At 35.7% G+C, this 12,749-nt stretch overlaps 1 protein-coding gene across 1 annotated transcript in view; it reads right to left on the reverse strand.

Moving 5' to 3' along the window:
- LOC308635076 (A-kinase anchor protein 9-like) overlaps positions 1-11,645 on the reverse strand; it is a 114,551-nt gene extending 102,906 nt beyond the window's left edge. Inside the window, exons 1-3 of the mRNA XM_081269332.1 lie at positions 11,321-11,645; positions 5,946-6,191; positions 5,380-5,424 (exon numbers count right to left, since the gene is read on the reverse strand). Of these exons, the coding sequence (XP_081125458.1) occupies positions 5,380-5,424; positions 5,946-6,191; positions 11,321-11,368 (339 nt within the window). The 5' untranslated portion in view covers positions 11,369-11,645. The remainder of the gene's footprint in view (positions 1-5,379; positions 5,425-5,945; positions 6,192-11,320) is intronic.
- Between the last annotated feature and the right edge of the window lie 1,104 nt (positions 11,646-12,749).

Here is a 12,749-nt window from a genome sequence, read left to right on the forward strand (position 1 = left end):
TAAAGTTTGTAACACTAGGTACTTGTGAATGAACTTATTAAATATTGAGGGGTAAGAAATGAGCATGAACATGTCACCGCCTCCCACCTCTGGCCCGGCGGTCCCCTGCTCTCCTACCTTCTTTCTACCAGCTTCTATCTTTCTCCTTCTTTCTTCGTCCTCCATGGCTTCTGCCTAAAGAAGAGGAAATTAGCTGAGTTAGGGGAATAACTATTCTATAACTAGAATAGGGGAATAGAGGGACTCTCATTCACAGTATAATCTCTGGATTTAAGATTATATGAAAATACACACAAAAACAAGGAGCTCCAAACACACTTGTTCTGTTCTACTACTTTATACAAAAGATATCGTCTATAATTATCTTTTATACAAATGCTATTAGCTATACAAATGCTCACTGAAGCCATATTTATAGTGGGAAAAACTTACAAGTAACTTAAAATTTTAAACAGCAGTGTTTTATCATTTGTCTGTCATCATCAGAATTTGTACCAAACCCTAGTCATCGATCATTTACTTTATATATTTTAAACAGTGTATTTTCTTTAAATTGAAAGTTAATATCACTTGTTATTTCTTTTAAGAGATAAATTGAAAATAAAAGAAATTATAAATCTATTATTGAAATTTTAGTTAGAGGTTGCTGAAGGCTATGAAAAAAATGGACAAAATAAAAGACTGTTAAAGACAGACAAGCATCAAACAGATTTTCATTATCATAAGCAGAAAGAAAACTGAAAATGGTAAAAACTTTCTTACAATACTATCCAAAGTTTTTTAAGACCTAAAATATTTTCTTACCACCTAAAATCAGAAGTACACATTATATACCAGGTAACACTAGACTAATTATGGTGAACTTATATTAAAAATACCAATGCAAGCAATTGCTATTAAAGACTTTGTGATATAATAGCAGGTATAAAGTAGTATTGTAGCATATCTATTTCTTTTCATGAAAGGAAAATTATACTTCATTTTTAAAAAGATAAGGCAAGTCTCAGGCTCATAGCTTTCAATGATTATATCCAGTATGAATTTAAATATCATTATATTCATAGGCATAGATAAATTCTGGAAAACTACAACCTTAACAACTTTTGTTTACATTTGGACTTCAGATTACAGGTATTTTTCCTATTGCTCACTTACATTTTATTTATTTATTCTTATGAATTTTTTTTTGATGAACACAATACCTTTATTTTATTTATTTTTATGTAGTACTGAGGATCAAACCCACAGCCTTGTACGTGCTAGGCAAAGGATCTATTGCTGAGCTATTACTGTATTTTTTTAAATAGAGTTAAGTTTTCTGATTTTTATATAAAGCAACTACTGACAAAGACTTCTTAAATTTAATTTGAGCTCCTGAATCACTCTTAAGAGGAGAAAAAAGAAGACCACATGTGAGTTCCTTTCTGCCTTAAAAAGAGGAAATATATGCTTAGAATTACCATAACTATTAACCAGACCAATTACAAAGACAGCAAATAAATTTCTTATTATCTAAAGTATTAAAGCAATCTTGCTAATGTTACTATCAAAATATGTGGCAAATATATTATTTATAAATAACATTTTATACTTAAATTATCTGCTGTAGATGAAGAAAAGCATATAAACATGTCCTATTCCCTTAATGAAGATATTTAATTCATAAGTCAAAAAAGCTCATGATTATACTTACAAAGTATAAAAATATTTCACATTTAACATTTTTCCCAGTTATTTAGTAACTACCCAGTGCGTTGAGGAACAGGTGCAAGAACAGTTGCCTCTATTTGCACATTATTAAGCTGCTGGAATGTACTTGAACTACTTGAAGCATAGCAGATCATTCTTAAAAATAAACTAACTAGAATATTGGCAAATACTTTATCTATAAATAGAATCAAAAATCCAGGAGCATTATTTTAAAACATCCCTTAGAGAGAATGCAATGCCAAAAAATAAATACTAATAATGAGATTTCTAATATACTCAATTTCAGAAACTTCTTGAAATATCATGTTTCTGCGTTAGAATATATTTAGTCAGCAAAATTTATCAAGGCAAAGATGAAGATTTTGCTTAAAATTCCAAGTGTCAGATTATATCAATAATTTATATCTAATATTTATTCAAATGTCAAATATATAACAAAGGAAAAAATTATTAACTTTGCATTATAGAAAGAATGACTTAGGTCTGGGGATGTGGCTCAGTGGTAGAGTGCTTGCCTAGCATGCACACAGGGCCCAGGTTAAACCGTCAGCACAAAATGAAAGATAAATAAATAAAGAATGGAAAGTTTGATTTAAACAACAACAACAACAACAAAAACCCTCCAAAATAAGAATATCTGTTACTAAATGCAAAAAGTAGCACACAGATATGGAATAAAAAGTAGAAGTAGTTCCATTATAGTATTTAGAATGAATCACTTCTACAGACATAATTAAAAAGATAATGTTCTAGGCCTATATTACTCATTATATGAGTTATATTATTTTTTCAGAAAAATTAACCAGAAGGTAAACCCCATGAGGGCAAGGACTTTTTTTTCCTCCCTACTTCTATATATTAAAAGCCTAGAGCAATATTAAATAAATGTATGTTGAATTTTTATCTATTTTTTTAAAAGAGAGAGAGACAGAGAGAGAGAGAGAGAATATTTTAATATTTATTTTTTAGTTATCGGCAGACACAACATCTTTGTTTGTATGTGGTGTTGAGGATCGAACCCGGGCCGCACGCATGCCAGGCAAGCACGCTACGGCTTGAGCCACATCCCCAGCCCCTATGTTGAATTTTTTAAAAGGAAAAGGGACAGGAGGGAGGGGAGGAAACCCAGACCCTGCAGCACCTCCCTCCTAGCGCAGCGCACCCGGCTGCCGCAAACTCTTTCCCCAGGCCTCCTCCCACCCTTTCCCGGCCACCGCCTCCCACCTCTGGCCCGGCGGTCCCCTGCTCTCCTACCTTCTTTCTACCAGCTTCTATCTTTCTCCTTCTTTCTTCGTCCTCTATGGCTTCTGCAGGGTAGGCAGGGAAATAAAGCTAAAGGGAAGGCAAAAAACCAACTTTTGTTAACACATTATTGCAATTGGTGAAAAACCACAAGAATGTAGGAATACTAATTCTAGATATAAAGTCACTTGTGATAATTTTCAAATTATAATACTTCTAAATTTCAATTAGTTTTTCATGACTCAGAAATGACACATTCTGATTTTAGTACACACTAAAATTTCTATTTTGAAGTAACAGTGTAATAAAATGAATATTTGTAAATATCCATCAAAGATCATGTCAAATATCATGTTATCAGTATTACATAAATTATTTATCCAGTATAATAATTATATCTAATACCTCTATAGCAAATATTCAGTTAGTTCTCCTCTAATTCAGTTTAAACATATTTATAATGCTCCACAATGAGTTGGTTAGGATCTATCTCCAAGTACTTTCTGGTCATCATGTTGCCCACTGTAGAGTTGTCTTGAAGTGCCTGGACTGTTATGATCTGCTCTGAGTTCGCTGTTCAGCCCTGAGTACTAGTCACAATGCAGCAGGTTGAAGACAGCCTACTGGAGGATTGTCACAACCTTCATAACTAAGATTCTCAACTTCTTATCTAAGATTTCTTTCATAAGTTTGCAGAAGAGTTCTCAAACTTCACCTCACTCCCCTCCATTTCATTCTTCTCATCCTCATCTTTAGTTAGTTGCAGGCCTTCCCACCAAATTCCCCAAGCTACAGCATGCAATACTCACCAATACACAACCTGAAAGCCCTGTTTCTCCACTCCACAAAAGCAGAGTTGCTATCTGATCTTTGCTCTCTTCAGTGATGAGACCTGAGTCTCCTTCAGGCAACAGACATTTTTGACAGAAAAGTGATCTCACCTCCAGACTGGGAGGTATGATAGTCAAGCAGCTCAGAAAGGCATCAGTAGTTATTGGGAGTCCTCAGAGCTTCCAGGTTTTAGAGAGTATTAGAGAATGCCTCTGACATTTTTTTTCCTGTAGTTTTCTTTATTTTGTGCCAGCTCAGAAAAAAGCTCAAGGCAAATTTTAACAATGTCTTTGGGAATGACTTTCAAGATTTTGCTCTGCTGGAGCATTTTCTTGGGAGATGTTCAAAGGCAGGTCCTCAGAGTCAACCACACCATGGATAAAGTTGAGATAATTCTGGTTTGCAAGTACAAGGCTAGTCTGAGCAACTTAGCAAGTCAGTTTCAGATAAAAACAGCTGGGAATGTAGCTCAGTGGTAGAGCATCCCTGGGTTTAATCCCCAGTAACAAACATACACCCACACCCAAACAACAAAAATAAAAACTGTAATATGTTAATTTAAGAACATAGTTTTTCAAGCTGGGATTGTGGCTCAGTGGTAGAGCGCTCGCCTAGCATGGGCGGGACCTGGGTTTGAGTCTCAGCACCACATTAAAAAAAAATAAAATAAAATAAAGGCATCGTGTTGTGTCCATCTACAAAAAAGGTTCATATTCATTCTCTCTCTCTCTCTTAAAAAAAAAGAACCTAGTTTTTCTATTAGAAGCCTACAATAAATTCAGACTTATGAAATATACTAAGTTGCTTAAACATTTAGAGTAAATAATAATTTTCCATGTACTCTAAATTTGGGAGCAAAGAAATGACAATCATATCTAAAAAGAATAAGATAACAAAGTGATACTTATTGCAAACATATAAAGAAGGCAGGTATTTCTTAAGAGACCAATGCCTATTTTACAGTTTATCACCTAAAATAAAAATCATCATTGTCAGGCATGGTGATGCACACCATGCATCAGGAGGATCACAAGTTCAAAGATAGGCTATCTTAAAATGAAACTGAAAAAGGGCTGGGAATGTAGCTTGGTGACAAAGTGCTTTCCTAGCATGTACAAGGCCCCGAGTTCAATGCCCAGTAACACACACGTACACACATGCACACATACACAACACTACAGCAACATTAATTCCAATAAACACATTTTATTAAACTAGTATTCAAACATTTGTAAAAAGCATTACTATAAAAATCATACTAAATTATAAAATTTTTACTATGCTAAATGGCTATCTTAAAATGGTCATGGGTCCTAGAAATGCAGACTCACTTTCCTAAAAACCAAAATAGGGCTGCTATATAATTAAGGATTAAGCAATTCAAACAGTTAAGACTTTAGCTAACCACTGGAAAAAGATACAGCAGTAAAATATAATTTTCAGTTTTTCAATCCATTTATATTATATTATGTTAAGTTATATTAAATATATACAGAAGCATATAAATTTATAAGAAATAAAGTACCAACAATCAATAATTTCAAAAAAATATCAATTTTATCTATGACATTTTTAATTGGGATATGTTAGTCTTACCTCCGAAGTGTAATCATCTGCTGTGGTTGAAATCTCACTTTCCAGCTAAAACAAAAGTAAAACATGATTACAATTATGACATTTTTCCCCTGCTAAATATCATACTTTACAAAAAAAAAAATCCTGCTTTACTAAGACATTGCTGTTAGTAACAATGATAGAAAATTCACAAAAATACTATTAAAAAACTAGTAAAAATTATCCAAATCTTTAAAAATTTCATTTCATTATGAATTACAATGACTTATAATAATGCATATAAAATTTATCACAAGGCATTGTTATAAATACAAAAGTACCAAGAACTTTTACATATATAGTAGATGTCATCTGTAAGCCAAAAGCATCAAAGACACCATTCCTCTAATTTATGTAACTCTTTTAAATAAAACTAAATCCTTAACATGCCATCAGAAAAATTCAAGTTCTTTAAAAGAATTATCAGTTCTTGATGCTAAAAAGTCAATGACTTTGTCAAGCTTCCCTCAGGTGGATGCTAATGACTTTTCACTGCCACTACTTTCTAGTTAGAGGTAGAATGTTTTAAAATCTGGATGAATACTTACATCAACAGAAAAAACTTGTTCATGTTTAAGCGTTTCTTCATTGTTTAGAGTTCTCATTATTGTGGATTCAGGCATCACGGCCGATCCAACACCCTGAGAACTATTTATGAACATCTCCTCACTCTTTGATTGATCAATATTCAAGCCATGAACATCATTTTTATTGCTTGAGGTTTTCTTCTTTTTTGGCTTCTTATGAGGGTTTTGTCCATCCAATCGAGCTCTTCTTTCTCGAAACTCGGCAAGCTACAGAAAAAAGTATCATTAACATCAATGATAATTTTTCTTTGGGATCACTTTCTTTAAAAGATCAAACTATCACCAAATTAAAATGATGATAATAATATAGATGACTTCACAGTTTCAGAATAACTATTGGATTGAATATTCGGGTTGTAAAGTTTGTAACACTAGGTACTTGTGAATGAACTTATTAAATATTGAGGGGTAAGAAATGAACATGTCAAGTCTAAAGAAGAGGAAATTAGCTGAGTTAGGGGAATAACTATTCTATAACTAGAATAGGGGAATAGAGGGACTCTCATTCACAGAATAATCTCTGGATTTAAGATTATATGAAAATACACACAAAAACAAGGAGCTCCAAACACACTTGTTCTGTTCTACTACTTTATACAAAAGATATCGTCTATAATTATCTTTTATACAAAAAAGATAATTAGCCTATTAGCTATACAAATGCTCACTGCAGCCATATTTATAGTGGGAAAAACTTACAAGTAACTTAAAATTTTAAACAGCAGTGTTTTATCATTTGTCTGTCATCATCAGAATTTGTACCAAACCCTAGTCATCGATCATTTACTTTATATATTTTAAACAGTGTATTTTCTTTAAATTGAAAGTTAATATCACTTGTTATTTCTTTTAAGAGATAAATTGAAAATAAAAGAAATTATAAATCTATTATTGAAATTTTAGTTAGAGGTTGCTGAAGGCTATGAAAAAAATGGACAAAATAAAAGACTGTTAAAGACAGACAAGCATCAAACAGATTTTCGTTATCATAAGCAGAAAGAAAACTGAAAACGGTAAAAACTTTCTTACAATACTATCCAAAGTTTTTTAAGACCTAAAATATTTTCTTACCACCTAAAATCAGAAGTACACATTATATACCAGGTAACACTAGACTAATTATGGTGAACTTATATTAAAAATACCAATGCAAGCAATTGCTATTAAAGACTTTGTGATATAATAGCAGGTATAAAGTAGTATTGTAGCATATCTATTTCTTTTCATGAAAGGAAAATTATACTTCATTTTTAAAAAGATAAGGCAAGTCTCAGGCTCATAGCTTTCAATGATTATATCCAGTATGAATTTAAATATCATTATATTCATAGGCATAGATAAATTCTGGAAAACTACAACCTTAACAACTTTTGTTTACATTTGGAGTTCAGATTACAGGTATTTTTCCTATTGCTCACTTACATTTTATTTATTTATTCTTATGAATTTTTTTGATGGACACAATACCTTTATTTTATTTATTTTTATGTAGTACTGAGGATCAAACCCACAGCCTTGTACGTGCTAGGCAAAGGATCTATTGCTGAGCTATTACTGTATTTTTTTAAATAGAGTTAAGTTTTCTGATTTTTATATAAAGCAACTACTGACAAAGACTTCTTAAATTTAATTTGAGCTCCTGAATCACTCTTAAGAGGAGAAAAAAGAAGACCACATGTGAGTTCCTTTCTGCCTTAAAAAGAGGAAATATATGCTTAGAATTACCATAACTATTAACCAGACCAATTACAAAGACAGCAAATAAATTTCTTATTATCTAAAGTATTAAAGCAATCTTGCTAATGTTACTATCAAAATATGTGGCAAATATATTATTTATAAATAACATTTTATACTTAAATTATCTGCTGTAGATGAAGAAAAGCATATAAACATGTCCTATTCCCTTAATGAAGATATTTAATTCATAAGTCAAAAAAGCTCATGATTATACTTACAAAGTATAAAAATATTTCACATTTAACATTTTTCCCAGTTATTTAGTAACTACCCAGTGCGTTGAGGAACAGGTGCAAGAACAGTTGCCTCTATTTGCACATTATTAAGCTGCTGGAATGTACTTGAACTACTTGAAGCATAGCAGATCATTCTTAAAAATAAACTAACTAGAATATTGGCAAATACTTTATCTATAAATAGAATCAAAAATCCTGGAGCATTATTTTAAAACATCCCTTAGAGAGAATGCAATGCCAAAAAATAAATACTAATAATGAGATTTCTAATATACTCAATTTCAGAAACTTCTTGAAATATCATGTTTCTGCGTTAGAATATATTTAGTCAGCAAAATTTATCAAGGCAAAGATGAAGATTTTGCTTAAAATTCCAAGTGTCAGATTATATCAATAATTTATATCTAATATTTATTCAAATGTCAAATATATAACAAAGGAAAAAATTATTAACTTTGCATTATAGAAAGAATGACTTAGGTCTGGGGATGTGGCTCAGTGGTAGAGTGCTTGCCTAGCATGCACACAGGGCCCAGGTTAAACCGTCAGCACAAAATGAAAGATAAATAAATAAAGAATGGAAAGTTTGATTTAAACAACAACAACAACAACAAAAACCCTCCAAAATAAGAATATCTGTTACTAAATGCAAAAAGTAGCACACAGATATGGAATAAAAAGTAGAAGTAGTTCCATTATAGTATTTAGAATGAATCACTTCTACAGACATAATTAAAAAGATAATGTTCTAGGCCTATATTACTCATTATATGAGTTATATTATTTTTTCAGAAAAATTAACCAGAAGGTAAACCCCATGAGGGCAAGGACTTTTTTTCCTCCCTACTTCTATATATTAAAAGCCTAGAGCAATATTAAATAAATGTATGTTGAATTTTTTATCTATTTTTTTTAAAAGAGAGAGAGACAGAGAGAGAGAGAATATTTTAATATTTATTTTTTAGTTATCGGCAGACACAACATCTTTGTTTGTATGTGGTGTTGAGGATCGAACCCGGGCCACATGAATGCCAGGCAAGCACGCTACGGCTTGAGCCACATCCCCAGCCCCTATGTTGAATTTTTTAAAAGGATAATTTATCTTTTATTGAAAAGTCACCACACTAAGCAAGATCATATAAAAGCCATATCTAATTCTACTTTATTAAAATGTTCCATGGTTTCAAAATTAAAATGAACAATTTTCAAATTACTTTAATCACTCTTAAAAGGTGAAAGATAAAAGAATGAGACTAAGTAAATTTCTTTGTTCCTTAAAAAGAGGAAATATATGATTGGAATTACTGTAACTATTAAATAGACCAAATACAAAAATGGCTAATAAATGAATAAGAACATAAAAAGAATCCTTCTCACTATAACCTCCCTCCCTCCACCAAGAAAACCAAAACAGAACAAAAAGTTTCTCATAAAAATAATATCCACAATAGCTTTCTGGCAAGACTACTGTTTTATAAAAATGTGAAAGGAATAAGATCGTATCACATATTCAATTATTTATAGCTATTTAGTTTTATTTTAAATTTGAAAAATGGCAAGCTAGCAGATAAGCAAAAAAATCTGAATCAATTAGATAACCATCTGATACTGAAATGATGCACTTTAAATTACTGAGAAAACATTTATTCTAAAACATGCTGAAAATTCAGACTACAGCCATCTGTGTTTGTCATTTGGAAGCCAATTATAAAAGTGTTAACATATGTAGTCACAGAAATAGTTGCAAGATTTACTGGAAAGATATTATGTTCACATATTTATCTTTCAAAAGTATACCAGATCACAAGTAAATGTCTTATCTTGACCAGAACATGAATAAACAACTGAATATAAATATATTGAGTTCCTTAAACTCAATATTTATAATTTTATAAATGATCATTCTCAATAAAACAATACATTTTCAAAATGTTATATATAAAAACATGCCAAGTTTTTATAATGTTCCTTCAAAAATAAATGACTAATTGAAGTCTGTTTTTGTGTATTTTTGTGTGTCCATTGACTATTTACTACATGCCAGGCACTGTGCTGGACATCAATGAAACACATGGTCTCAAAAGTAGAACTTCACAGTACAATGCCAAACTATTATTAAATGGAGTGAGAAATAAGGGTTAAAGCACAATTTCTTAAGCCTGACAGTCATTCATATATACATATATGGACAGCAAGAAGAGAGAGGTGTATTGTGTTATAGGAAACTGTATTGTCCTGATTTTCTTTAAAAAGGCCTTCCGAAAGAGATGTGTTGTAGTTTTATGCCTGGAAAGCATAAAAATTGGATTTATGTCAGGTTGTAAGTATATAGTTCAGTTATTTAACAAATACTTATTGACTGCCTATCATGAGCTATGACAGGGCATGCAGTGATAAATAACACATATGAACTCTCATGAATTGTAATCCAGTAAGAAAGATAATATTAAACAAATAAAGAAATATGTACATTCAAGTTATAAAAAGTGCTTTGAAGAGAAAGTATATGCATTAAAGACAGCATACAATGGAAATTCAATTTGTGGGACTGTGGGGAGAGGTCAGAAAACATCTTACTGAGACAAAAATGTAGAAGCTGATATATAAAAATCAATTTGTTAGGGGCTGGGGTTGTGGTTCAGCGGTAAAGCGCTCGCCTAGCACATGCGAGGCCCTCAGCACCACATAAAAGTAAATAAACAAAATAAATGTATTGTGTAGAAATAAAAAATATTTTAAAAATCAATGTTACCTGATCAATATCATAATCAGTGGCAAAACAAAACAGAACTAGAGTATCTGACTCCAAATCCAACCTTTCATTATACTAATTTGCTTTCTATGTATTTTTAGGTCCTTTTTCATAGTATTTCACAATCCTAGAACATTAATTTTAAAGACATGAACAAATGAAATCGCCAAACTGACAAGTGTTTTTTGACGAGTGGAAAAACAAACGTGAAAATGCACATACCTCAAAGAGAATGTTACAAAAATATGTAATCTGGTAATCTCTATAGTATTTAAAAATAACTATAAAAAGTGATTTTTATGTTTTTCCTGTAGAAAATGGAAGAAATCCCAAATAATTCTAATTATGGTGACTATTTGTTCTTTTCAGGGCTGTCATTAAGCCTTTCAATATTCCTTCATGGATGATAAACAAGAAGCTATATAAACTGTCACAGAAAAACTTTGGTGGCCTAACCATGGAAACAAAAAGATTATAACCCAGACCCTGCAGCACCTCCCTCAGAGCGCAGCGCACCGGGCTGCCGCAAACTCGTTCCCCAGGCCTCCTCCCACCCTTTCCCGGCCACCGCCTCCCACCTCTGGCCCGGCGGTCCCCTGCTCTCCTACCTTCTTTCTACCAGCTTCTATCTTTCTCCTTCTTTCTTCGTCCTCCATGGTTTCTCCGGGGTAGGCAGGGAAAGAACAGGGAGGGGGTCGGGGGTAGAAAGGAAAAACCGGTTCAGACCGAGGTGGGACAGCTAGCTCCACGATCCAGACCGCAGAGCCCAGCCGGGAGCTGCCTCCCCGCGGGAACAAAACCAGTCAGTCACTGCAATCACTGGCGAGTCGTCCTGGTCCACACCAGTACAGCAGAAGTCACCGCCATCTCCGTCTCCATGTAAACACAGAGTGAGGCGGGAGTCAAGACACGTCACAGTGTGCAGGCGCCTCGAATGCCTCCTTGCCTGGCAGGTGCGCCCGCGGCCCCTCCCCGCTGGCCTCGCGGGGCAGAACATTCTAACCCAGGCTGGGGTCCACGGGGCAGCCGGGGAGGTCGCTGCAGCTTCATTTTGGCCGCCTGGTGAGGCATTGGGGCTGCTGTCCGCGTGGGGGGCAGCCGGGGCGTGGCGGTGGCAACTTCCTTCCCACCTCAACTAAGGAATCGGGGCTGGGGTCCGCGGGGAGGGGGGGGGCAGCCGAGTGGCGGCTGCAACTTCATTCTAGCCGCCTGGTGAGGCATCTGGGCTAGGGTCCCCGTGGGGGCAGCCTGGGCGTGGCGGTGGCAACTTCCTTCCCACCGCAATGTAAGGCGGCAGGGCTGGGGTCCGCGTGGGGGCAGTGGAGGGGGACAGCGGCGGCTTTCTTCAGGCGGCAAGGGAGGAGCCTCTAACCTGGGTGTCTGGGAGAGCTCCCTTTTGCACCCACCACAGAGGGGCACTCCCCACTCTAGTCCTGACCTTAACCCTCCTGGGGGAGGCCTCTGGAAGCTGGGTGTTGGAGAGGGGGTTGAGCTCCCCCTCCACCCCTCACCCAGGGCAGAGGGCACTCCCCCCTCCGCAGGGGAAGTTTCACCAACCTGGGTGTCAGGGTGGGGGGGTGGAGATCCCGCCCCCACTCCGTACCTAGGGGAGAGGGCACTACACCTTAGGGGGGGAGGCCCCTCCGACCTGGGTGTGAGGGGGGGTGGGAGCTCCCCCCTCCGCATCCTGGGGGAGGGCACTACCCCCTGGGGGGTAGTGGCCTCTCAATCCTGGGGGTTGGGGTGGGGGGAGGAGCTCCCGACCCTAACCACTCACATAGGGGAGAGGGCACTCCCCAGTCTGGTAGAGGTAGAGGACATTCCCCCCCTCTGGGGTGGATGCCTCGCTAACCTGGGTGTGGTTTGGGGAGGTACGCCTCAGCACCCAGGGGAGAGGGCTCTGCAGACTCCATGGGAAGGCCCCTCTAACTTGGGTGTTGGAGGAGAGCTCCACCCCCTCCACACCCAGGGGAGAGGGCAATCCCCCTTCCAGGGGCTAGTCCCCTCTAACCTGGGTGTCCAGGGGAGTTCCCCAGT

The sequence above is a fragment of the Spermophilus citellus genome (assembly GCF_964194105.1).
Source record: "Spermophilus citellus genome assembly, chromosome: 16".
Classification (NCBI taxonomy): domain Eukaryota; kingdom Metazoa; phylum Chordata; class Mammalia; order Rodentia; family Sciuridae; genus Spermophilus; species Spermophilus citellus.